At 42.2% G+C, this 27,773-nt stretch overlaps 1 protein-coding gene and 1 pseudogene across 3 annotated transcripts in view; one reads left to right on the forward strand and one right to left on the reverse strand.

The window, feature by feature from the left end:
- The first annotated feature begins 7,004 nt into the window (after nucleotides 1-7,004).
- On the forward strand, nucleotides 7,005-7,085 carry LOC120362363 (U4 spliceosomal RNA; annotated as a pseudogene).
- Nucleotides 7,086-11,658: 4,573 nt separating this feature from the next.
- ATP6V1H (ATPase H+ transporting V1 subunit H) overlaps nucleotides 11,659-27,773 on the reverse strand; it is a 98,282-nt gene continuing 82,167 nt past the window's right edge. For all 3 annotated transcript variants that reach the window (XM_003940850.3, XM_003940851.3, XM_074386654.1), the window contains one exon: nucleotides 11,659-12,017. In XM_003940850.3, coding sequence (XP_003940899.1) covers nucleotides 11,957-12,017 — 61 coding nt within the window. In that variant the 3' untranslated portion in view covers nucleotides 11,659-11,956. The remainder of the gene's footprint in view (nucleotides 12,018-27,773) is intronic.

Raw genomic sequence — 27,773 nt, forward strand, 5'->3', positions numbered from 1 at the left:
CAAAATTGAAATACAAGTAGAAATTGCTTTAAAACAATTTATGGAATTTATATGTTGAAACTCCAATAACTTCAGACGCATTGAGTAAAGGGAGAAACATTCAATTTTGGGGAATGAGAAAAGTTAGTACTATAAAAGTCTTCCCAAATTAATGCATGGACTAAAATAAATCACATCAAAATCTCAATGGAATGTTTTAAGACCTGAAAAAAATGATTTGAATCTCATCTTGAAAAAGAAACTGACAAAAAAATAATTCTAAAAAGTGTTAAGGGTAAAACAGTTATCAGAGCTGGGCCTAAGATCTTACAAGGAATCATAAAACATCAGCAATAAAGCCAGATGGACCCAGGCAGAGGCACACGGGAGCTCTTCTTCCTCTTCTTGCTGCTTTTCTGTATGTGTGAAATTACATCAAAATAAGGAGTGACCTTGTATTAAAGTCAATATGGCTGCCTACAGCACCTGAGTCTATTACACCAGGGGTTCCCAACGCCCCGGCCACAGACCGTGGCCTGTTAGAACCAGGCTGCCCCACAGGAGGTGAGCAGTGAGTGAGCGAAGCTTCATCTGTATTTACAACCACTTCCCATTGCTCACGTGACTGCCTGAGCCTCGCCTCCCGTCAGCTCAGTGGTGGCATTAGATTCTCACAGGACCGCGAACCCTACTGTGAACTGTGTAAGTGAGGGGTCTAGGTGGCATGCCTGCTCCTTATGAGAATCTAATGCCTGATGATCTGTCACTGTCTCCCATCACCCCCAGATAAGACTATCTAGTTGCAGGAAAACAAGCTCAGGGCTCCCACTGATTCTACATTATGGAGATCTGTACAATTATTTTATTATTTGTTACAATGTAATCATAATAGAAATAAAGTACACAACTTTAAGTGTAATGTGCTTGAATCACCCTGAAACCATCCCTTCCTGGCCAGTCCATGGAAAAACTGTCTTCCAGGAAACCAGTCCCTGCTGCCTAAAAGGTGGGGGACTGCTATATTACACCACAGAGACTTATATTTTTGAATGGATCCCAATTCCAAGTCCCTGGAAGAGACTCCACTGGGGTCCGGTCATTTCTGGGGAGGGTGGTAGGCCCTGGGGGGCCAAGGTTTCTGTCTGAGGTGGGGAGGGCCCCTGGAGAGAGGGACCCGGGGGTCTGTTCCCTCGTGCATTCGACCAGGCAAGGCTGATTGGAAACTCGCTAGGATGAAGCACTGTATTCAGGAGTTAGGTCAGAAAGTCCACCTTTGAATCAGCCTAAGAAGACTGGAGGCCAACAAGTTCATCTTCACAATCACGCTCAGGCCTCTGAAGCACTGAGGTCTCAGTAGCAATAAAACAGAACTGTGATAGATGATGCAAGGGAAGAATGAGTGAGCAGATGGGCAGATGGACCTGTAGACAGAAAGGTGGATCGATAAGGAATAAACCCACCTGGACGGCCAGGAAGGATTTGGAACTCTTTCTCCTCTGACCTTGCATAGTTCACTCTCCTTCATAACTGGCCCGACCCTTCCATTTGCAAGTAACAGAAATGCTTTTTCCCAGACAAGCTTGTCTCTTCTTTCATCATGCAAGCTTCACTGCAGCACCTGCTCCTCTGCCAGTGGGAATTAACTCCAAACAAAAGGCACTCCACGTGTATCTTTCAGCAGGCACCTGAGACGATGGTCAGCATCTCCTGTTTGCTGCCTGTGGGTCAGACCCTGACCCAGATCCAGCCAGCAGTGCCAGTGCAGAGTCACAGAGCAACCCGGGTGACATCGCCACACGAAGCCCAGCCAAGCCCACAACTTCAAGGGCAATGAAGAGCATGGCTGCCCCTCAAAGGGCTGGCCCCCAGAGGGTCACACAGATGTGCACACACATGTTGTATAGTATGATTGTTTTGCAGCAACCAGCCAACTCAAAACCTTACTTGGGCAATCATTTCTCCAAACACTTCAGGAGGCAGGTCATGGCCATACAGTCTGATTGACATCATACCTGGGAGGTAGAAGCTGCACTCAGCCGAGGTCACACCACCGCACTCCAGCCTGGGTAGAAAGAGCAAAATTCCATCTCAAAAACAAAAACAGCAAAAACAAAAACAAAAAAAATTACATTTGGGACTTCAGTTTAAACATGATGAACTAAACGCACATATTCATTTCTGCTTCCTTTGCGACCTCACTTGAAAGGCTAGAAGGGATTTTTAAAAAGGTGAGGGGGGTGGGGAAAAAACAAAAGAAAGTAAAAGGAATAAGCCCGTGAGGACAAGGAAAACAAAGAGATGACAGCAAACGCTATCAGGACCATTTCGGTAGCAGGAGAGTTGGTGGACAAACGCTAACTTAGGTTTCTGCTTTGTCTACTCTATTAGCAGCCTGCAAAGAGGTGAGGGTTTGGGAGTGGTGACAGAAATAAGTCACGTAGCATGCCAGAAAATATCACCTCCACAAACCTGAGCCCTAGAAGCAATGGGTTTCCTGGAGGTGGCCGTGCCGAAACACTTAAAATTCTGGATGGGTAAGGACAGGAGTCCCGGATCCTTGCCTGTTACCGTAGCTATTGTTATTTGTGGACTTAAAATCTACTTCCTTGCTACTCTTCTTTTTTCTTTTCTGTTCTTTTTTTGGAGACTGAGTCTCATTCTCCTGCCCAGGCTGGAGTGCAGTGGCATGATCTCGGCTCACTGCAACCTCTACTCCCAGGTTCAAGCAATTCTCCTGCCTCAGCCTCCCGAGTAGCTGGGATTACAGGCACGTGCCACCACACCTGGCTAAGTTCTGTATTTTTAGGAGACATGGGGTTTCATCCCATCGGCCAGGCTGGTCTCAAACTCCTGACCTCAGGTGATCCACCTGCCTCGGCCTCCCACAGTGCTGGGATTACAGACGTGAGCCACCGCACCCAGCCTCCTTGCTACTCGTTTTCTATTTTTCTCTCCCATGTTCTTCTCCTGCACTCTTTTGGAGTAATCCATTATTTTTTGTATTCGATTTTATCTCCACCAATGGCTCTTTAGCTAGCTATACCTTGTGATTGCAGTTTGGTGATCCAGTGGTTGCTCTAGGGAATTAACTATGTATCCTTAACTCATCAGTCTACTTCATAGCTAATGTAAGATATCACTTTATATCTCATGTAAGAACCTTACAAGAAAACTTCATTTCCTCCCTATGCAATCTTTGTGCTATCATTTCAAATATTTTATTTCTACATGTTACAAACATGATTACTTGGTGTTCTTTGTAGATTGGTTCTTTCAACCAACTGCCTAGATATATTTTTTCTTCCTCTGTAAAGGGGAAAAGACACAGGCCTACACAGTGCGGCAAGGTAAAAGCATCTCAGACTAACATTCATTCAATCAGGGAAATGTTTCTTCCACTTTTATCCCATTTTTGGAAGAATAATCAACACTTTTTTTTAAGGACTAAAAAAGAAGGGAACTTGTGTCAGATTTGCATACAATGGTGAAGGAATTTAAAATTATTTATAGCTTCTTCTTTCCAACTGACTTTTTCATTGGAAATTTGTTCAGAAAATTAAAGAAGGCACATCTCTGAACCAGAACAGAACATTTTGTACAGAAAAACAAGAGAGAAATTTCAAACTAAAAAGAGATTTCATCACAAGGTTCATATTTAGGAAATAACTTTGCCACCTACCAACTTTGAGTGGTTTCAAAATTTAGTCCAAAATCATCTTATTTTCAAAGAATGAGAACAAAGAACTTTTAAAATAATTTTCAGATAAATCTTGGGTGTGTGGTTTCCAAGATTTAAGAGCTAGAGATTAGAAATTATTTAAATTTTAATTATATGAAAATTAACCCAAATTACTCTGATACAGCAAAATAAAAAGAAGCACGTTTTACCTGGTGACGTTCTGTAAATTTAATATTTGTGCTTGGCTAGAACAATGTGTGGGAATGAGCTGCACCTGCCAATGGGAGGTGCATCTTTTTAAAACATGCATCCGTTTAAAAATTCCATGCAACAACACCCACTATAAGAGTTTTGTAAGAAAACAACATGTAATTAATTTGGTTCTCCCTTTAATATCTGTATGCTTCTCAAAATCTGAAAATCAGAAGTTTTTTTAAAAAATTACTAGGCAGAGGGATCCAGGACGGACAAATAGGAACAGCTCTGGAGTGCAATTCCCAGTGAGAAGAACACAGAGAGTGAGGGATCACCACATTTCCAAACGAGTTTTTACTGCCCACACACCAGGAGATTCCCAGGCTGAAAAGTGCCACAAGTTTCCAGCATGACTGTTTCAGCTGGTGCTGTGGGTCTCCACACAAAAACTCGCACAAATCTGGGTGGCCATTTCAACAAGTGCCCAGAACACCTGGGACACAGAGCCACCCATTCAACTGAAAAAAAAGGGGGGGCTGAAATAGGGAGCCAGGTGATCTGGCTCAGTGGGTCCCATCCCCCACAAAGACAAGCAATCTGAAACGCTCTGGATTGAGAGTTTCACAGCAAGTGCAGCTGGACCTGGGACAGTCCAGCTTGGTGGGGAAAGGGTGTCAGCCATTACTGAGGCAGTCCACCACTACTGAGGCAGTCTGCCATTACCGAGGCAGTCCACCATTACTGAAGCAGACCACCGTTACCGAGGCAGTTCTAACAGAAAGTTCACACAGCAGCTGGGCAGAGCCCACAGCACCTCAGTAATGCCTCTGCTGGCAGACTGTGGCTAGACTACCACCTTTCTGGGGAGGGCATCTCGGAAAAAAGGCAACAGCACATCAGGAACTTATAAATAAAGCCCCACCGTCCCAGGACAGAGCACCTGGGGGAAAAGGTGTCTATGAGTTCTGCTACAGCAGGCTTAAACGTACCTGCCCAGAAGCCCTAAACAGAACAACGGAGCTCCCAGCTCAGCACTTTAGCTCCTACAAAGGACACACTGTCTCCTCAAGCAGCTCCCCGACCCCTGTATATCCAAAGAGACACCTCATAAAGGAGAGCTTAGGTGGACATCTGGCAGGTACCTTTCTGGGACAAAGATAACAGTAGAAGAAACTGGCAGCAACCCTTACTGTTGTGCAGCCCCCGTGGGTGATCCCCAGGCAAGCAGGGCCTGGAGTGGACCTCCAGCAGGCCTACAGCAGAGAGGGGCCTGGTGGTTAGAAGGAAAACTAAAAAACAGAAAGAAATAATTTCAGCATCAACAAAAAGGATGTCCACTCAGAGACCCCATCCAAAAGTCACCAACTACAAAGACCACAGGCAGATAAATCCACAAAGATGAGAAGAAACCAGTGCAAACAGGATGAAAACACCAAAAACCAGAATGCCTCTCCTCCTCCAAGGATCACAACTCCACACCAGGAAGGGAACAAAGCCAGATAGAGAATGAGTCTGATGAATTGACAGAAACAGGCTTCAGAAGGTGAGTAATAACAAACATCTCTGAGCTAAAAGAACATGTTCTAAACCAATGGAAAGAAACTAAGAACCTTGAAAAAAGGTTAGACGAAGTGCTAACAAGAATAAACAGCTTAGAGAACAATATAAATGGCCTGATGGAGCTGAAAAACACAGCAGGAGAACTTCGCGAAGCATACACAAGTTTCAACAGCCAAATTGACCAAGCAGAAAAAAGGATATCAGAGATGGAAGATCAACTCAATGAAATAAAATGAGAAGGCAAGATTAGAGAAAAAAGAGTGAAAAGAAATGAACAAAGCCTCCAAGAAATACGGGATTATGTGAAAAGACCTAATCTACATTTGATATGTGTACCTAAATGTGACAGAGAATGAATCCAAGCTGGAAAATACTCTTCAGGATATTATCCAGGAGAACTTCCCCAAACTAACAAGGCAGGCCAATATTCAAGTCCAGGAAATACAGAGAGCACCACAAAGATATTCCTCAAGAAGAGCAACCCCAAGATTCGCGAGTGTTGAAATGAAGGAAAAAATGCTAACACCAGCCAGAGAGAAAAATCAGGTTACCCACAAAGGGAAGCCCAACAGACTCACAGTGGATCTCTCCACAGAAACCCTACAAGCCAGAAGAGTGGGGGCCAATATTCAACATCCTTAAAGAAAAGAACTTTTAACCTAGAATTTCAAATCCAACCAAACTAAGCTTCATAAGCGAAGGAGAAATAAAATCCTTTATGGACAAGCAATTGCTGAGAGATTTATCACCACCAGACCTGCCTTACAAGAGCTCCTGAAAGAAGCACTAAACATAGAAAGGAACAACCAGTACTAACCACTCCAAAAACATACCAAATGATAAACAGCATCAACACAATGAAGAAACTGCGTCAACTAACCAGCAAAACAACCAGTTAGCATCAAAATGGCAGGATCAAATTCACACGTAACAATATTAACCCTAAATATAACTGGGCTAAATGCCCCAATCAAAAGACACAGACTAGAAGGGCTAAATGCCCCAATCAAAAGACACAGACTAGAAAATTGAATAAAAAGTCAAAACCCATCAGTGTGCTGTATTCAGGAAACCCATCTCACATGCAAGGACATAGGCTCAAAATAAAGGGATGGAGGAAGATTTACCAAGCAAATGGCGAAAGAAAAAAAAAAAAAAAAAAAAAAGCAGGAGTTGCAATCCTAGTCTCTAATAAAATAAACTTAAACCAACAAAGATCAAAAGAGACAAAGAAGGCATTACATAATGGCAAAAGGATCAATGTAATAAGAAGAGCTAACGATCGTAAATAAATACGCACCCAATACAGGAGCACCTAGATACATAAAGCAAGTTCTTAATGACGTACAAAGAGACTTAGACTCCCACATGGTAATAGTGGGAGACTTTAACACTCCACTGTCAATATTAGATCAACGAGACAGAAAATTAACAAGGATATCAGGACTTGAACTCAGACCTGGACCAAGCAAATCTAATAGACATTTACAGAACTCTCCACCCCAACTCCACTGAATATACATTCTTCTCAGTGCCACATTGCACCTACTCTAAAACTGACCACATAATTGGAATTAAATCACTCCTCAGCAGCTTTGCGCAGTGGCAATATCGTAGCCAGTGAGGTTTATCCGAGGCGTGATTATTGCTAATTCAAAATCACTCCTCAGCAAATGCAAAAGAACAGAAATCATAACAAACAGTCTCTCAGACCACAGTGCAATCAAATTAGAACTCGGGATTAAGAAACTAACTCAGAACTGCACAACTTCATGGAAACTGAACAACTGGCTCTTGAATGTTGACTGGATAAACAATGAAATGAAGGGAGAAATAAAGATATTCTTTGAAACCAATGAGAACAAATACACAATGTACCAGAATCTCTGGGACATATTTAAAGCAGTGTCTAGAGGAAAATTTATAGCAATAAATACCCACATGAGAAATGAGGAAAGATCTAAAATAGACACCCTATCATAAAAATTGAAAGAGCTAGAGGAGCAAGATCAAAAACCTCAAAATCTAGCAGAAGACAAGAAATAACTAAGATCAGAGTAGAACTGAAGGAGATAGAGACACCAAAACACCCTTCAAAAAATCAGTAAATCCAGGAGCTAATTTCTTGAAAAGATCGACAAAATAGACTGCTAGCCAGATTAATAAAAAAGAGAGAAGAATCAAATAGATGCAATGAAAAATGATAAACGGGATATCACCACAGATTCCACAGAAATACAGACTACCATCAGAGATTACTACAAACAACTCTATGCACATACACCAGTATATCTGGAAGAAATGGAGAAATTCCTGGACACTTGCAACCTCCTAAGCCTAAACCAGGAAGAAGTTGAAACCTTGAACAGACCAGTAACAAGGGCTGAAGTTGAGGCAGCAGTTAATAGCATAACAACCAAAAAAAGCCCAGGCCCCGATGGGTTCACAGCCGAATTCTACCAGATGTACAGAGAGGAGCTGGTACCACTCCTTCTGAAACTATTCCAAACAACCCAAAAAGAGGGAATCCTTCCCAAATCATTTTATGAAACCCATTCAAAAGTGGGCAAAGGATATGAACAGACACTTTACAAAAGAAGACATATATGAGGCCAACAAATACATGAAAAAATGCTCCTCATCACTGGTCATGAGAGAAATGCAAATCAAAACCACATTGAGATACCATCTCACACCATTTAGCACGGCGTTCATTAAAAAATCTGGAGACAACAGACGCTGGAGAGGATGTGGAGAAATAGGAACACTTTTACACTGTTGGTGGGAGTGTAAATTAGTTCAACCATTGTGGAAGACAGTGTGGCGATTCCTCAAGGACCTAGAAATAGAAATTCCATTTGACCCAGCAATCCCATGACTGGGTATATATCCAAAGGATTTTAAATTGTTCTATTATAAAGACAGATGCACACATATGTTCACTGCAGCACTGTTTACAATAGCAAAGACCTGGAACCAACCCAAATGTCCATCAATAATAGACTGCACAAGGAAAATGTGGCACATACACACCATGGAATACTGTGCAGCCTAAAAAATGATGAGTTCCTGTCCTTTGTAGGGACATGGATGAATCTGGAAACCATCATTCTCAGGAAACTGACACAAGAACAGAAAATGAAACACCGCACGTTCTCACTCATAGGCGGGTGTTGAACAATGAGAACCCATGGACACAGGAAGGGGAGCATCACACAGTGGGGTTTGTTGGTGGGGGGGACTAGGGAAGGGACAGTGGGGGTAGGGAGGTTGGGGAGGGATAACATAGGGAGAAATGCTAGATGCAGGTGACAGGGGGATGGGGGCAGCAAGCCACATTGCCATGTATGTACCTATGCAACGATTCTGCATGATCTGCTCATGTACCCCAGAACCAAAAGTATAATAAAATATATATACAGCTAGTGCTCGACTTACCACCACAGTCAGGACCAAGGAACGGTCGTAACATGATTTGGTAGTAAGTTGAGTGGGCTATATGTACAGTTGAAATGGTGCACGCAGAGACGGTAGTGCTGCCAGAAGCTGGTCCGCACACTGTCGTACGCCCAGCTGGGCAACGTTTGCGCTGCCAGACGCGGAGCAGTCGTGGCTAGCGATTGTGGTCCTAAAGTCAAATGGTAAGTTACATAGGTCATAAGTCGATCAATACCTGTATGTAATTACTATGTATACCTGCTCAGATTGGGTATTTCAGCGATTGGTTTGTTTGGTTTCTGTTAAATTTTGTATAACCTATTATGATGTCAACAAAAAAATCCAATGAAACAATCCAACTCTAGGCTAAGTTCTTTTTCCCAGTGTTTTTTGACTTTCAATGAAATTATTCCTGACAAATTGACAACAGACCTCGGAGGGTCAACAAGACACAACAGGATTTGAAGCTAGAAAGGGGAGAAACGGCCTCCTATCGGAGAAGGCATACAACACTTAACTCAGTGTTGTATACATCATTGCCATGAGCCACATCCAAAAGCTTAGAAAGCCCCTCATACACAGGGTTGCAAAAAAGAGACATGTAGGTAACAACCCCGAACCCAGTGGAAGAGCATGGATTTTAAAAACTCAACTGACAAAGACAGGTGGTGGGGGTGGAGACTGAGCACAGAAAGAAATGTACCCCACCCGCATCCAGACTGTCACACCCAAGTTCTACGACTGCCAGTCTCAAGCTTTGTTTAGCCCCTGTGGCAGCCTCACATGTCACCACAAAGTGTCACCCACAGTTCTGTGATCCCTAACAGTTCTACTCCATTAACCGTGGCTGGCCTGAAATGCCCAGTCCTGGTCTTGCTTAGGTGAGGACGTATGAGACCAGGGAAAACATAAACATAAGTACAGAGAAAATAAAATTCAGCAATCCTATCATACTGATCACATTGTGTAAACCGTGTTTATACAGACGAAATAACACATTTTGTAATAACTGGGCTGTTTAAAGGAAGCTCAAAAATGCTTAACAGTCAGGGCGCAGTGGCTCACGCCTGTAATCCCAGCACTTTGGGAGGCCGAGGCAGGTGGATCACAAGGTCAAGAGATCAAGACCACCCTGGCCAACAAGGCGAAACGCTGTCTCTACTAAAAAATACAAAAATCAGCTGGGCATGCTGGCATGCGCCTGTAGTCCCAGGTACTCGGGAGGCTGAGGCAGAAGAATCGCCTGAACCTGGGAGGCGGAGGTTGCAGTGAGCTGAGATCGCACCACTGCACTCCAGCCTGGGTGACCAGAGCAAAACTGTCTTTTAAAAAAAAAAAAAAAATGCTTAACAGTATTTTTACTACCTATATCCCTAGATAGTTAACCTGTATTAGATTTATAAGCAATTTCCAAAATTTGGTTTGTCATATTTAGAAGTCTACTCCATTAGATACTTGCAGTTTAATTGAACATGTAGGTGGTATTACAGTTTAAGGAGGACTTAAGCACTGAGCATTAATCAAAAGCATTGATAGGGAAAAATCAGTGACTTTCATAATTGTTATATGCCCTGTAAGCTGAGTGTAAAGGTATAAGGAGGAAAAAAGGTGCCTCAAGGTAGTTAATTTTAATATACGAGATAATTAAAGCATGATTACATGAGAGTATTGCTTCCCATGTATAAAAGCGCTTCTTAGAACTAAAGCTCTAATAATTTCCACAAGAATGACTGTCACTGATTTCTACTTTAGAACTACGGAGCTGTGCAAAATGAAACTTAAATCAGAAACTATGACACTAAACCATCGATGTATTCTTATGAAATTCTGAAGATGGCTGTGTCTCTGGTTACTAGGACTTCTAGAAATTGAGTATCTTAAAATCCTCAATTTTACAGAGCATTAATATATCAACATGAAAAATGATCTTTTGCTAATGTAGGATCTGTAATTACTATGAAAAAAGCTCTAATGATCTTCCACGTTTCCAAAAGTAAAAAGAACTATGTATAAGCAATTTTTAAAATTTTAAACTTTTAGTAAAAAAAAAAATTGATTTGACCAGACTACCTCTATTCTGGCAAATATGAACCCCTTTAAGGAAAATCATTCAAGTCATATGAACCACAGACTAATTTATCCATCATTTTAACTAACTTCTCCCACAGGATTTCTATGTTGAAAATGAAACAATCTTTGATTCTTAAACAGTAGATGGATTCTATGAGTGTCGTTCCATAGGAGAAAAAACTTACTAGAATAAATGTTTTAATAGCCTTACCACATTTACTCAACATTCATAGAACTGCTAGGAATAATAAGTGAAAACAACATGAAAATGAATGAAAAATGAGAGACCAGCTGATGGGGTTAAAAAACAAGTCTCCCAGGGAGCCTGCATGCCGCGTATGTCCCACTAAAGGGCTGTGGTTCTAGAAATAAAAGGGAAGAGAATAAAATATCTATTGGCAACACTTAAGCCAAAACGTATTAAGACGAAACAAACTTAAGGCACTAAAAACCAAGGATAAAAGTAATAGCTGCAGAAAGAAAGAGAGAGAGAGAGAGAGAGAGAGAGAGAGAGAGAGAGAGAGAGAGAGAGAGAGAGAGAGTGTGTCTGTGTGTGTAGATACATAGATGATATACAGATAGATGAACAGAGGGATGGATAATAGAGACACAGATTAATAGATTTCAAAACATTTATTTGCTATTCACTACTTTGCAACAATTCTCCCAATTTGGTTTGAAAAGAGACAACAGGTGACTGACTTTTGTTCAAAGTCCAAGTAAAAAGAGAGGCCATGTTTGGAGTGAGAATCCTTTAATAACTATTTTTATTTCCAGAGAATAAATACAGAAATTGTAAGCAGTATATGCAACAGTAATATTTTCCTTAGATACAGAATCTTCTACTTTTATACGACTTAACAGGCAAACACTTTTTTGTTTGTTTGTTTATTTGTGGGAAATTAGCATTGGGGAAAGCCACGTAACAGAGGAAATTACAAGTAAAATCAAACAGTATTCATTTGTGACTCTAAACACCGGTGCTCCCACTCCTGGTGCTGCCGGAGGAGGTGAGGGCAAGGTCAGAGGGCAGGTTCAGCTCCGGGCGGCAGCGGTCTGCGGCTGCTCGGATTGGAGCTGCTTGCCAAGGTATTCCCTGAAAAGAAAGAATGAAATAAGGAGGATTCGAATTTCAGTAGCAAAGAATCACTTCCAAAATTGAAACATACTATGTACTGTCATATACACTTAAAACATTTAAAATTTTAAAATCCTAAAAAATTAAAATTTCGAAAGTGCTTGCACTGTATGAATGCTACTTCATGTATCATACACAAACAAGTCATGACAAACTAGTCACTCTCGTACTTCTATTAATAACTTATATAGCTATTTACAGTTACCCAAACAGGTGATTACAAGGAAGCATAATTCCCTCCTGGGGAAAAGCTACTTTCCTATTCAGATAAAGGTCTTGTTTACTGTTACTGCCACTTCAGCAATCTAAGTTGTTCAAAATCACCTCAATTACTATGCATTCGGAATGAACGACCTCATAAATGAAACACAAATGTCCTGCTGTTAGAGAATGTGCATACCTACACCTGGGATGACACAAGAGCACATGTAAATAACTCACTGGAAGTAGCATCGGAGTCCCCACACTGACAGGAGCTATTGGTCCGGGGCGCTCTCTGCATCAGCCTGGTCTAACACCTGCACAGAAACTGACAGGCTAGAGCCACAGAACAATCCCAGGAGCTGAGTAGCAGTACTGACTCCACAGATGAGGCAACTGGGGCTCAGAGCAGTGGTCCCCAATCCCTTTAGATCACCTCCTTCAGAAAATAAGTGTGTGCCCACAGTATGTGCATACTCGGCTCTAAAGTACACACAGGCACCACTGTGAATTCCAGGACAGAAAATGATCTTGTCCCTATTTTCCTGTGAAGCACTTGCCCAAACTTCTGTTTTACAACCAATCAGGAGGAAAAAGAGACTTAAAAAACAAACCAACCAAAAACAACTATTTAAAGTTTTCCTCTTCTAAAAAGAAAAAAAAGCATGAGTTCTGGAATACAGACGTGGGTTTACGTCCCATCTCCATCACCTCCCAGACACTCCCACAGAGACTCCAGGAGGCAGTGAATGTGGAGGTCCTGGCGGGGTTGCAAGTGGCAGGCACACTGTCAATGCCGTCCAACCACCTTTGGGGGCCACCACCATCCACAGGTAAATATGACTCCACCTGTCTCCCCAGAGGTCCAGAAGAAGGCAGGCATTTCACCTGCCCTGCTCTCCCCCTGCTACTATAAAGCAGCAAAGATTTTTAAGACAGAAGCACTGGGAATGAGGAGGAGGAGGAAAGCTCACACAGTAGTGGAGGAGCAGGGAGGAGGAACTGGTGGCCCAGCACATGCAAAGCATCACTCCCCACCCCCTCGAAGGCTGTTCACTTTCAAATACCGTGAGATTGAATGAAGCCTCCCAGGAAATCAAAATGGGTTAGGATCTTTTCCATCCTTCTAGGAAAGTTCCCTATAACTGACTCATTAATGTTGGATGTCACATTAAGGTGTCTAATATTCTTGTGCCACCAGGAACTGTGCTGACGTAATTTAGACAATGGGCTCTTATTTCCAACCAGGAGTTAAGTAAATAGTCACGTCTATTTCATGCAAAGGCTGAAAGGGAAGCCCTCCGATTAACTTTGTTAAACAGGAAACAAGAATTTATAGTCACTATTAATGCTGCTATTCTGAGAATGCCTGCAACTTAGGGGCATTTGTGGTCACACACAGATTGGTTTGCTTGGTGGCGGGGTGGGGTGGGAGGGAGTAATAATATTTATGGCAAATTTCCAGATTTTATAAATATATTTTTTCCTACATTTATCTGAGAAATTAAGCCTGAAGTGAGATATGCTTCATTTTAAGGAGGTCTTGAAATATTTCCATTTTAGACTATTTAGTGTGAAGCCTTAGAAAACATTTAAAAAGTATACTCAAAGACACTGTGCCACTCTTCAGTAACAGTAAGATGTGGTTCTCTCCCTAAAGGACTGGTGTCAAGGACCAAGTTCTAAATGGCAGTTTCCAAAAACAACTAGTAACAGTTCGGCAAAGCCTCCAGGAGCTCAGGCAGGAAACTGGTTAAGTTACCACCAAAGGGTCCTGTGCAGCTGGTCACAGCCAGGCTCCCATTTGCCCCATCCCTTCCAGAGGCCTGAGGGTAGTTCATTCCCCATACCAGACTTCACTTATATTTAGGAGACAAGAATTGGTGAAGATAATTGATTTCTTCACAAAAGAAACCGTTTTGAAGTAGGACGGTAAAACAGGGCACAGGTGAGCTGTTCCAGCAGAGAACATAAAGACACGTGCAGCCACGGCTTCCTCCCCACCATCTCCCACTCTTCGTTTTCCTGGTCAAAGAGACAATTACAAGTAACATCTTCTACACATTTTTGGGGGGGCAGGGGGAAGACAGAGTTTTGCGCTGTTGCCCAGGCTGGAGTACAGTGGTGCGATCACAGCTCACGGCAGCCTTCACCTGGGTTCAAGTCATCCTCCCACCCCCAGCCTCTTGAGTAGCTGGGACTACAGGTGCGCGCCCGGCTAATTTTTGTATTTTTTGTAGAGACAGGGTTTTGCTATGTTCCCCAGGCTGGTCGTGAATTCCTGGGCTTTCGCAATATGCCTGCCTTAGCCCCTAAAGTACTAGGGTTACAGGCATAAGCCACTGCGCCCAGGCAGGCTTTCACTCTCATTTTGCCCAGTGGCATCCACTTCTTCATGACCTAAGTATGTGACACATAGAAAAATCAGCACTTCAGCAGGGCGTGGTGGCTCATGCCTGTAATCCCAGCACTTTAGGGCCTAAGGGAAGCGGATCACGAGGTCCAGAGACCAAGACTATCTGGCAAACATGGTGAAACCCCATCTCTACTAAAAATACAAAAATTAGCTGGGCATGGGGGTGTGTGACTGTAATCCCAGCTACTGCGGCAGAAGAATCGCCCAGGAGGTGGAGGTTGCAGTATGCCGAGATCGCGCCACTGTACTCCAGCCTGGCAACAGAGTGAGACTTCAACTCAAAAAAAAAAAAAAGAAAATCAGCATTTTCCTTTCACCTCCATTCCTCCTCTGACTGCTATTTGAGGGTTTATGTAATTTGGATTTGGGGGAAGAACGAACAAGGACTCATATAGCTGAAAAGGGTTTCGACGAAGAACCTGCACATCAGGGGCCCCAGGTGGAACTTTGTGAGCCTGGCTTGAATAATGGAGGTCAGAATGGCAAAAGCCCAGCAAGAGAAGAACCCAGACAGGACTCACGAAAAGAATCCAATTTCCTCCTTGAGCTTTCTTGAAACTGCTGTTTGTTATGGCATGTGGGGTGTTAGGTGACTTGTTAACCTATCAGGAGGAACTGAACTGTGGCGAAATGGAAAAGACCATTGTACTACAGAAAAAGACCTCACCTATGGGAACTTGAGGGAAAATCTACTCCTTTAAACTTGGCCTATAAAGTATTATAGCTTGTGCCCCTGAGTGTCAAATGACCTTAAGTAATCAATGAAAACATTCCCAAGACTGGGGGACATGAGCCTGCCTCTGAATCCTCTGTGCCGGGCACAGGGGGTTCCTGGCATCAAGGGCCTAAAGCTGGGAACACAGGATGGCTGTTTCCATCTGCACTGCGTTCCGAGCCACCATGGAAGCTTTAGCACAGGTATGCCCATACATTCTCCCCTCTCATTTCAGAGCACCCTGTGAGCCAGGTATTATTAATATCTTCTCCATTTTATAAAAGAGGAAACAGGGCCTCAGAAAACTTCATTAACTTGCCCGAGGGCAAAGTGAGCAAAGCGCCTGCTCAGGGTTCTGGTTCTATTCTTACTGTGGGGCTGCCTGGCTTCCAGTAAGAGCCTGGAAAGGTAGGGAAGGCAGACACTTCCTATTTTTATACATTAGAAAACAAGAGGGTGTGAAAATTTCTTCAGGTTAAAGTTACACTACTGTCAGGCAAAAGGAAAAACTAGTATAGATTTAACCTCAGGGGATGATGATAATAATAATTATTATCTACAACAAAGGATGCCAGGATATCTTCTGTGAATTAATCCGAGTATTTAGTCAGTCTTTCTCTCTATACATGAAGATCAATACAATAAAATTTCAACTTATAATTCACTCAAAAGATGCCTGACTTGTACAAGCAATCTATAGGAATCTGACATTAAATCTTTGCTTCTGTTACCTAAGATGCAAAATTTGTGAAGTGCAATATTTTTCTTCTCTTTAAATTCATCCATACCTGAAATCTCCTGGGATCTCAACATCTCTGAAACTGAAAAAAGCATAGTCTGAAAACCTACTCCCCCTTTTAAAAGCCCAAGTACATAAACAGCTCACAAAAGAGATCAGACTGCTGCAAAAGAGTTTACATCTGATGAAGAAACAGTGAAAAACTAACTTCCACTTCCCACAAGGTACCACCGAGCTGGGTGACTCTTGACAGTGGCATTCTGACAGTGACTATCTATCTAGGTTCTATTCTGTTAGGAGACAGGGCGCCAGGAAGCACTTACTTAGGCTATAGGAACTCTTCAAACAACAGGAAGACCATTACCCATCCTAATCAAATGTCTTACCTTCACAGTATATTTAGTTACTTAAAGACTCAAACATTACAAATGTGCCTTTCTTTAAAACTGTAATTGAAGACACTGACTATAATAGTATTCCAAAATGCTAACTTCACCTATATAACTTGAAACACGTGGTAACTTCAGCTGTGTAATTTAGTGACAGAAAAAAACCTATTTTTCTACTGACAAATATATTAATCAATGAAAACTACTAAGTCTCTTTTATTTTCCTTTTTTGGCCTTGCCTGCCCACAAAGCCAAGTAGAAAACCCATTGTCAGCAGCATTTTCATACCGTTTTCTCTAGTCTTCCTATGGTGTGCAAAATTTTCATAACTATAGACATAATGCTGTTGGAATTTATAGCCTACTTCTTTCTGTGTGTCATAACAATCATTAAAACTTCAATCGAGACATAATTACATGTTCTTAACCTTTGCGTGTCCTGTTTTGGAAAACAACCTGGTATAATATAAATCATTAACAAACTATTTTTTTCTAAATATAGAAACGAAATTTATCTTAGAAATTGTAAACTTTATAGTTGTTTATAATACAGATTTATAATCGGTAAAGGAGAAAAATAAACCATCAATAATTTTATATAGTTCTACTTTCTTTAATGCTAACTCACTATAGTTTAGTTATAAATTTAGCGATTCCCCTGGCTTTTATCATAATTTTGAACATAAAGCAAACTTTGTTTTTATGAACTAAAAAAAACAAATTGTTTTTCCTATGTTACAACTGAACCACATAAAAACCACAGTGCTCTATCACCTGCATCTAATTTACAAAAACATTTAAATTCTAAGAGTAAATACAATATAGTTCAACCCTTTCTAGGGTATTTTGATTTCAGCCTAGGAAAAATAGTATTTAACATCACAACACATATCATTTTCTAGTGCCTGCTAGTTAACTAAGCACTGTACTGCTTGACATATACTTTATTATGCACTCTTCACAAGAATACCCAGAAAGGTACAGATGAGCCCCATTTATAGACGCATAACTCGAGTTTAGCAGTGGTAACTGAGACTCTGTAAGGTTAGGACAACTAGTTTAGTGTAGGGGAGTGTATTTGTACCAAGTATGATTTCAAAATTCAGTTTTAATAACTAATAGTATTGCCTCATGGTACCTTGTTCTACCTCTCACTGGCTGGGTACATATTATTGTATAGCTGTGAGAATAAAAAAGATTAAGAACATCACAGTACAAATCCTCAATTTATTTTCTCAAACATATTTTCATAAGCACTAGACACTTCACTAACAGCATCTAAACTCAAACACCAACAGATTAGCAGTCTCCCTAAAGAGGTGATCCATGAAATTAAAAAGGAAAAAAAAAAGAGTTCAGTGATTCCAAAAGTCTATACTAGAGTCTATTTATAGGAGTTGTAGTCCTAAGAAATAAAAATGTACATTTTAAAAGCAATTCCATTAAAAAGTACATTCTAAAAGCAATTTATGTAAAATTTGCAATAACAAAGTTATTTTTCCTACAGGAATTCCACTAATCAAAAAAATATTTTTTTAACCAGCTATAAAATCTAAATGCCACCAAACAAAACCTGCATTTATCTCTGGCTATGCTCAGAGTTGTCCTCTTCACCTGCTTCCACCAGCTCTGTCACAGATCAGTGTATCTTTCGTGCTTCATCGCTTTTCTAACGTGTGGTTCTGATAGGCAGGCAACACACTCAGCCACTCAAAGCACTGGAGTTGGCAGCACACACTCCTTAACCTTTTAAATACTGGTTCCTGATCAGCAAGTAGTTACAACCAAAAGCAACCTGCATAACACAGGGCACACCCCTAGCCAAGCACATACGAACCCAGTTACGCAACGCGCAGTGTGGGAGAAATGCCTACAGTTACAAGAACTTCTATTATTACAAAGATAGCATGTAAGCAAAGTCCCCATTTAAGGCTTATTGCAGACTCCTTTTTTCTTGCATTTTATTTAGAATGTAAGACTGAGAGCAGATGAGGGTGGAGACGGTGTCCCATTCATTGTCTTCCAGTTTTCAAATCAGTCCCTAGTACAAACTAAGAGATCAATCACTGTTGAATAAAACGTAGCTGAAGAGTCCTACAGGAGAGTTAGACCTGGAAAAGGATGCATCTTTCTCCTAAAGGAAAACGTGCTGCAACACCAGTAGAGACAAAGTCTTCAGAAGTTAAAGCTACCAACTACTCCATCACCTAACTGCAGAACTGCTCAAACAAAATTTAAAATTATTTTTAATTAGAATCTGCATATAAGAAAGCTCAGCCAAATCCACAGTACAGAAACAATATCTTAGAAGACTAGTTCAATGTTTCAATGATATGTAGTAGAAAGTGACTTAAATCAGCTTTATAATTATACTTGAAGGATCTCCTAGCCTCAAAACTATATTCTTTAGAGGATCAATTTTTCCACAAGATATGCAGAAACTAAAATAAACCAAAACACGTGGGCCAGATGTTTCTTCAATATGAATTATAATCACCTGAAATGGGTCTCAGAGTTATTTAAAGAATAAAGTAGATTAAGCAACTTTGGCGCACTACATAGAAGGTAACAGGTTTTTGATTTGTGTGTGTGATTTTGTTTAGTAACTAAGAATGTCAAAGATAAAACTGGGAAGTCACTGGCCTCCTCCTTCTGATTTCTCCTCCACATCCAACCGGTATCCAGGTCTCACAGCTCCTCTCTCCTCCATATACTGACTCTCCCATCCTCCTCACCCCCGTATCACCTCTCGCCATGGCCGGATTCGATTTGCAGCCTCCTTGCTGGTCTTTTTCCTCTAGTCTTTTGCAATTCAGAATCCAGTACCCTCCCTCCAACCACTGTTTCTAAAATGGTCTTGCTGAAATGACATTGTTATTTTACCCCTCAGTGGTTTTCCACATCATCCAGGAAGGAATTCAGAACATCAAAGCAGACACGGTTCGTTGTCATGTGGCCACCACGCATGTCTCCAACTTTATTTTGGCTTCATAACAGACTCCAGCTGTCTGGTAATTCCCCAGCTGGGTGGGGAGCTCTCTACCGGAATGTGTTCGCATGCACAGCTCTCTCCCTCACTTCCTCCTTCTGTTCCCGGTCCCCAACTCCTCTCTGCCCAGAACCCTCCTGGGCTGAAGCCTGAGTTCAACATGGTCACGTGGCCACACGTCCTTCCCATGGGGTCACAACGCAGCCTGCACCTACTGACTCACCGCGGGATGAACCATCTAGCTTTCCCTAAAACAGTAAATAAAGTTAGACTTGTTTAAATTTGTCAATCCAATATAAACTTGACAAGTGGGTGATGAATGGACCTACTATCAACAACCCTCTCTTGTCAAAAACCAGTTTTTAAATGAAATTAAAATAAATTTTGGCCAGGCACAGTGGCTCACGCCTGTAATCCCAACACTTTGGGAGTCTGAGGTGGGTGGATTACAGAGGTCAAGAGATTGAGACCATCCTGGCCAACATGGTGAAACCCTGTCTCTACTAAAAATCCAAAAATTAGCTGGGTGTGGTGGTGTGCGCCTGTAGCCCCAGCTACTCGAGAGGCTGAGGCAGGAGAATCGCTTGAACTTGGGAAATGGAAGTTGCAGTGAGCCAAGATCATGCCACTGCACTCCAGCCTGGCAACAGAGCAAGACTCCATCTCAAATACTAATACTAATACTAATAATAATATCATCTCATTTAAATATAATCTACAATTCACTATTTTTCTAAGTTAATAAGCCAACAGAAGTAGTATAACTACTTCAGTTGTTTTAATTTCTTACACATTTCAAACATGCAAACAAAAATTCTTGGCAATGCCTATGCCATGAGAATGACCAAATATTAACTTTCAAAAAACTACTAACAAGGGATTGCAAGACTTTTCTCAAACTCTGAAAGGAAGAGGGGCATTAAAAGGTCCCGAAACCCAAGCACAACCACAGCGTTCTGAATTATCTGCCAGTGGAGGTAGGCCGTATGACCCCACAAAACCTAAGAATTAAAATCAAAGCCAATTATTTATAATTTAATACAGACGAGTATAGATTTCTAACTCCAGGACATTGCTAATATCCTCTTTCTCTGCTTCTTCCTCAGTTTAACAGAACGCTTTCATCTTAGTAGGCCACATAGCCTCTCAGAGGATAAGATCTCATTTCCCAGTTCCTCTGCAGCTATGCCGCCAGAAGACTGGGTAAGGACCAACAGGGTATAAGGTGGAAGTGCTGAGGGGCAACTTCTAGGAGCCTCGCCAGGCCTGGAACATCTTCCCAACCCCCACAGCCAAGAGGACAAGGTCACGCCCCGGGGTGGCAGCGCGCTGAGCTGAAGAGGCCTGGATCCCTGTGCTCGCCTAGTTCCGGTCTGCCCAGCCCACGCCTGGATGTTTGATAAAACAAATGTCTCTGGTATTGAAGTCATGGTATTTGGGGGTTCTGTCACATCATTAGATGAGCCTATCCTTCTGATTACTGTTCTCTTGAGGGTAACTAACTATCCTTGAGACAAAACCTTGGCTGGAAAAAATCCACAGCAGCACCTATACCAGACATATACTTGCATTAAAGCCAGTGTATGTGACTAGATCGGTCAACTTGAGATTTAAAATATATTTAGGGAACAGCTTACTACAAACTTAAACAAATCTAGACACAGGACAATAGAACTAATATTTTCTCAAATATTGGAATTCTGAAACTTTCTTCTATGGTTTCAATATCTGCCCCCTTCTAAACTCATGTTGAAATTTAATCCCCAGGGTGGCAGTATTGAGAAGAGGGGCCTGAAAGAGGTGACTGGATCTTGAGAGCTCTGCCCTCATGAACGGATTAATCCATTCGTCAATTAACAGGTTAACGGGTTATCACAAGAGTAGGACTGAGGTTTCATGAGAGAGAGAGACCTGAGCTAGCACGAGCAGGTGCCCAGCCTCCAGACATGTGACGCCTGTGCCACTTCAGGACTCTGCAGAGACCTCACCAACAAGAAGGGCCTCAACAGACGCAGCCCCTCAACCCGGACTTCTCAAACTCCGTAACCGTAAGAAATAAATTCCGTTTCTTTAGACATTCCCCAGTTTCAGGTATTCCATTACAAGCATCGGGAAATGGACAAAGACACTTAGCTCAGTGGTCTGTCTCAGCATGCAGCAGTCTTGAAACGATTTCCAACTGACAGCCCGCCTGTCACCTATGGCGCCGTCTAATTCCCATACACAGAAGAGCAGAAAGGCAGATTCTGATATCAGGCCAGAACCAACAATATAAAGTTTATGACAGAGAAAATCTTGTGTACCCCAAAAAGATAGCAAGGTTAAAATACATTAGGACCATATCAAACTATCACCTACTGGCAGACTAGCACAATTTAAACAGAGAAAGAAGACAGGAGTGGAAGAGAGACCAAAACAGCTGAGGGAAGTACGATGACTTGCTCTCATGTTATCCTTTAGAAAGAGCTCTACGTTTCATATTGCATGTGAATGGTATTTCCAGAAGCATAATATATGAACAATTTGATCGGAAGGGCACTGACCATTGACAAGAAATCGTTTAATGGGGAAAAAACTAGGCAAAATTTTTAATCAGCAAAATACAAAATAAATCAAAACTCTGTTTTAAACATTTTAGAACACAACTTATACTCAAAACGATCTACAGATTATTCAATTAAAAAAACATTATTATAAGCCACTCTAATAGTTACCTGTTCTTTGAAAAAGTTGTTACTCTTTCTAGCGCTATGCTGCAAATAAGAACACTTTCAACAGTAAATTATCTGTTGTATAGACAACTCTATACATTTACTTTTATATTTGATGGTCAATCTTGATTATATATCCATATTTTATATTTGCTCTCATTTAACATTGATATAAGGGCAAAATAATTTCTAACAATATTTTCTAACTTGGAAGCTTTTCTCCCTTAGAGCTTCAAATTGAAAATTTCAGGAAACTATCTGTTCCTTAGTTGCCACCATATAAAAAGACTGTTCTTATACAGTAACGATTTTTTTAAAGTATACATTTAAAATCAAAGATACTTAAAATTTTTTATTTTGACAGAGATTTCAACAAGGTTTCAACAAGACTGAAGTAAATCATGACTACCAAGTTCTGAATAGATCCTATGCTGCCCTGCTACCCAGAGGAGCTTCAGAGTATTATTTAAAGAACAGAGATTCAAACAATAAAAATATTCTATCGCCGGCCAATTACTTCTGTTTATTTGAAACCCTAAGGCATAAAAAAGAGAAGTATGGGAAACACTACTTTCAAAGAGACTACAAATGGTAAAAAGGCATTTTTTTTAACGTATGATGATATATAATACAAATAATTCCAAATACAATTACTTGGGGGGAAAAAATAGGTTTCGAAATTGACAAGTTACAAATGACCACTTGCAAAAAAAATTCTTAAATGGATATTTCTAATATAGATTTAACAGAGGTTTTAGAATATTTTAAATGACTAATGTTATTTAATTCATTTTCTTGACTCTACAAATGGGGATAATAAAGTAATTAAATATAAGTCATGACTTGCAAAGTCAAGATATATCAGAAAAAGGAACAAAGAGTATTAACTTGATCTGTAAAATCTGAAGGCTAGACTGACAGCTATACTTACCTGATAAAAGCGCTTATACTTCATATTCTGTCTACGCCTAGGAAGACGTGGGAAGATGCTGAACTTAGGGCTTAGGAGCCAGGCAGAGTTCAGATGCCCTTAGAAGTCATTTCCTTAACACCCAGGAGGTAAGTCGCTTTCCCTTTCAGTGGCAACAGAATTCATTGCCCTGAACCTAAAGTGAAGTTGGGAAATGGAGGAAGAAAGATATCTCTTTCCATAATGAAGAGCCAGGAGAGGCAGGCAGTGACTACATGATGAAAAGGAAAGGGCAGTCAGGCAATCAACCGACTGGGGCCCATCTATTAGTCTCAGACTGTGGGACAGGAGCCTCCGATTGCTGGACAAGACCTGCACACAGCCAGCTTCACACAAAACTCGGGGTTGTCGGGGGAACAAAAGGAAAGATGAGACCCCCAAGCCTCCAAAAAAAATGAAATCACTCCCCCAACTGCAGACATGGTAGCTGCAATCAAGATAGAAATGGCAAGGGCTGGGGGCAAGGATACATATCTTGTTAGGAAGAACTGTCTCCAAGAGTGGGTAGGAGCAGCTGTAAGCCCATTCAGCTCCAAATATGCCTTACTGAAGTGCAGGATTAAAGAACAAATTTGGAATCTACACAGACCTGGGCTCAAATGTAACTCCATTAGGAAAAGAATCTGAGCAATTACTTAGCCCCCTTCTCCCCTGGACTTCCTGTCTCTAAACAGGAGAGCATCTACCCATCTACTGCAGAGATGTGTAAAGATTCAAAAGATTATCTTCTCTGTTAATGCCTCCTTAGTGCCTCAATAATGCTAATTGTCTTTGCTCCCATCACCTGGAAAAGGACTGTCTCCCTCCACTCCCCCACCTATCTGTGACACACACGATCACGGAGAAAGACCAGGGAATACTCTGACCATATTTAAAGAATGGTTCTGCTTCCTCCTCACTCTCTAGCCCTGCTTGCACTCCCAAATCACAAGTTTACACCATACAAGTTAAATCTTTAGCTATGAGGAAAACATTTATTTAGCATGTATTGACGCCTCACCCCAACCCTGAACTAGCAGTTCCTTTCAGTAAACATGTACTTGCTAAGTTAGTCGATGTGAGCTAGTCTAGACAGATGCTTTGGTCTCACTAGCAGAAGGCATAGCCGGCATGAAAGTTTTCTACACTTTTAATGGTAGACAGTCCCACCTGGCTACCTTCCCTAAGCAACCATCCCATCCTGGCTCCTCAGGGCCTTGCCTCCATCAATCACCTAGCCCAGGTGGCCAATGGCATTCTCGCTGCCACACCCATTGCACACTTTTCAGCCCTCCCCTTCCTTATCCTCTCGGCTTCTTTTACACTGCTCACCGCTACGCCATCCTTCCTGAAATACACTTGTTTTCCTTAGCTTCCCTAACAGCACATGTTCCTGGTTTTCACCTTATTTTCCAGCCAGTTCTCCTTAGGGTTAAGCGGTTAAGGTCTTAACTGCTACCACCCCACTTTCCCTGTGTAAAAACCACTCTTCTTCCATCAGCCTAGTCCATGTTTTGTCAGAGTCCACAGCGGCAAGTGATTCTTAGCCTTTCTTCGATCACACCGCTCTTTGACATTCCCGTGGAAAGCTTGGGCGCTTCCCCTACTGCGTACAATTTCAGGGAGTTCATCCAAAACCTCCCCAGTGAAGAGCCCCTGTTCTACACACCCTTCTTCAAGTAATCTTATCCCCTTCCATGACTTCCCCTCTCACTCCACTGATTATCTTAAATCTCTCACTCTAGCTTACATCTTGCTTCTGAACCCCGAACCTGTATTTCCAGCTTTTGAATGTCTCCTTGGCTAGAATGCAGAAACATCAAATTCAAAATTTCTAAAAAATGAACTCCTCAGTACCACCCTAACCCTGTTCCTCCATCCACATTCCTGCGTGACTCAATGGGACACGTCCGGCTGCAGGCTGGAAGCCTGGCTGTCAGTCTTGACGTGACTCACTCGCCACCAGCTCCATGCAATCATTAAGTCCTGTCACTTCCATGGTTTTAAGCACCGAAAAAACTGTCCTCTTTCCTCTGTCCTTGCTATCGCCATTATGACCTAGGGAATAACTGCCTCATCTCTAGAGTGATCTAACAGCTCCCACCTGGTTTCCTTGCCTCTAAACTTGCCACACAGCAGGAAGGGTGACGTCAAACACAAGCCTTCTCATGGCAGCCCCTACTACGTCAAACACGAGCCTTCTCACGGTAGTCCTCCAACTGCTTCCGTAATTCCAGGAAAATGTCCACACTCCTTAACGTGACAAGGAAGGCTCCCCTACTTCAGCAGCCGCATCTCTCCCAACTTGCCCCTTCAGCATCCGTCCTCGGCCTCAGAGGGGCCAAGAGCCACTCAGCATGGGTGGCTCCAGGAATGGGGCGCGTGCAGACTGAGCTGGGCCAGTGTGAAACACTGGCCAGATTTTTCAGACTCAGTGTGAAAAAAATGGAAAATACCTCATTAGAAACTTTTACATGTATTATTTGGTGAAATAGTGATGTAGATCTATTGGGTAAAATACATACATTTTTAAAATTAACTTCACTTTTAGCCTTTAAAAATATGGCTCCTTGAAATGTTCACGTTTCCCTGTGTGGCTCCCATTACGTTTTCACTGGGCCGTGCTCCTCCAGGCAACAATTCCAGGCCAGTCCCCTGCTCTGTCCCTTCTGGTGACACGATGCACTCAACAGTATTTGCTGTCCTGAGGTGGGCACCAAACGTGAGCTAACTTAGGGCCAGCAAAGCACAAGGCCCCGCCCTCCCCGCCTTGTCACCTGGGTCGGCTCCTGCGTAAGGCCTCAGCATAGGCCTCCAGCCTCCAAGGAAGACGGTCCTGATTTCACCAGGACCAAGACAAATGCCTCACTCATCCTTCCCCGAGGGATGCAGAGCTCGGTCCTAGCTAAGCATGCAACACACTGTGCCGTCACCTTCGGTAGTTGTCGGTTCTGCCACCAACAGTCGCTAGCTCCACGAGGGCAGAAACGTACATCACCATAGCCTAGAACGGGACCTGACACAAATCAGGTGCTCAACAAACCTTTAATGAACAAACTAATAACGCATACAATCAGTCTTGTGGTTCCAGGTCTGCTCTTGGCTGCTGACTGACAGCTGGAAGTTAAGAGGGCAGTGGCTGAAAACCTTTGGGCCAGAGCAGCTGCCCTCCTCAAACCTCCCCACACCAAACATAAAAAACTAGCACCACATTGTTTTTTTGTTTTCGGTTTTGTTTTTTGTTTTGTTTTGTTGGCCAGAACAGTTTTTTTTTTGTTTTGTTTTGTTTTTTAAAGTTAGACTTTGTGTCTTTAAAATTAGAACAACCAGACCAGAAAAAAGCTGGTATTTTGGAAGAGAGGAAGAAGAAAGTCTGAAACAGGTTCACTGTGCACTGGTTACTAATTCGGCTAAATTTGGAGAAACAGAAGACCCACGCACAGAGGCTACATGAAGCAGATTTACAGACAGGCAGCAAGGGACAACAGCGGCGTGGGATCCACAGCAAGCCAGGCCCCCAAGGCGCAAGAAAGCAGCCCAGGGTAGATGAAGTCTCATCTGCGCATGCCTCGCTTGCATGGCAGCTGAAGGACCTCAGGAAGCAGCCCACCCGGAGTTTTATGCCCTGGGGTCCACATGATGTGCCTGGCTAACATGCTAAAGCTCACCCTGTTTGGGGTAGGGAGGGAAGGGAGTGCAGAATGGAGCCTGGGCTGCTCCAGACAGTCTTTCCCTACCTCGGGATATTAAATTCCCAGCTATCTTGTTGCTATTCTTGTGAGAATAACAATAAGTGAGCAAGGGGAGAGAACTGGGTCTGTCCAAGGCCACCAGAACTGTCCTAGAGAGGGCAGAAAGTCTAGTCTCAGGTCTTCGGAAGTCCTTCAAAGCCCTCTGAGGAGCGGGCCTCAGGCACTGCACTAGTCTCAGCCATCCTCCACTCTGGCTTCACTCAGCAGGTAAAGGAGAGACAACCAGCCAATGAACAGGCCAGGCGAAATCAAGGGAGCTTCCTGCAGCCAGGAATTTGGAAGGGCACACCCAAACCACGCCGACGGGATATGGAAAGCTGGGCTAGAACATCACGATGACACAGCTCAGCCTGCTCCTCTAGACCAATTATGACAGGGTCTTGGGCAGGAAAAGCAGTCTACAGAGAAGTGAGCAGCCTGGCTATGACTGTAAGAAACCACGCAAGAATGGGGGGTAGAAGACACCGCTACCTGCCTTGCTTTCTGCTCTCCAGTTTCAGTGGACTGTGTGACTTCACTTCACTTAGATTCTGTGAGCTACCCAATATCCTTGTCACATATCTCCTTATATTTAAGCTAACTTGAGTAGGCATTTATTTCTCGTAAACGAACTATTCTTGGAGAAGAACAACAAAAACATGTAGTTAACTAAGGTACTCTCACTAGCAGAATCAATTACATTCCTGTTTTGTTCTGATGGACCTTCTACTGGCTAACTTGTTTCTATAATTTGATCGCTTACATTATTTCTTATAGTTTGTTGAATTTATTAAAACATTGCAACATTCTTTTAAATTATCATATAAAAAATCAATTTTACCTAAACCATGAGACTGAGTACACACTATATATTG

Source organism: Saimiri boliviensis, chromosome 15 (genome assembly GCF_048565385.1).
Source record: "Saimiri boliviensis isolate mSaiBol1 chromosome 15, mSaiBol1.pri, whole genome shotgun sequence".
Taxonomy (NCBI): Eukaryota; Metazoa; Chordata; class Mammalia; order Primates; family Cebidae; genus Saimiri; species Saimiri boliviensis.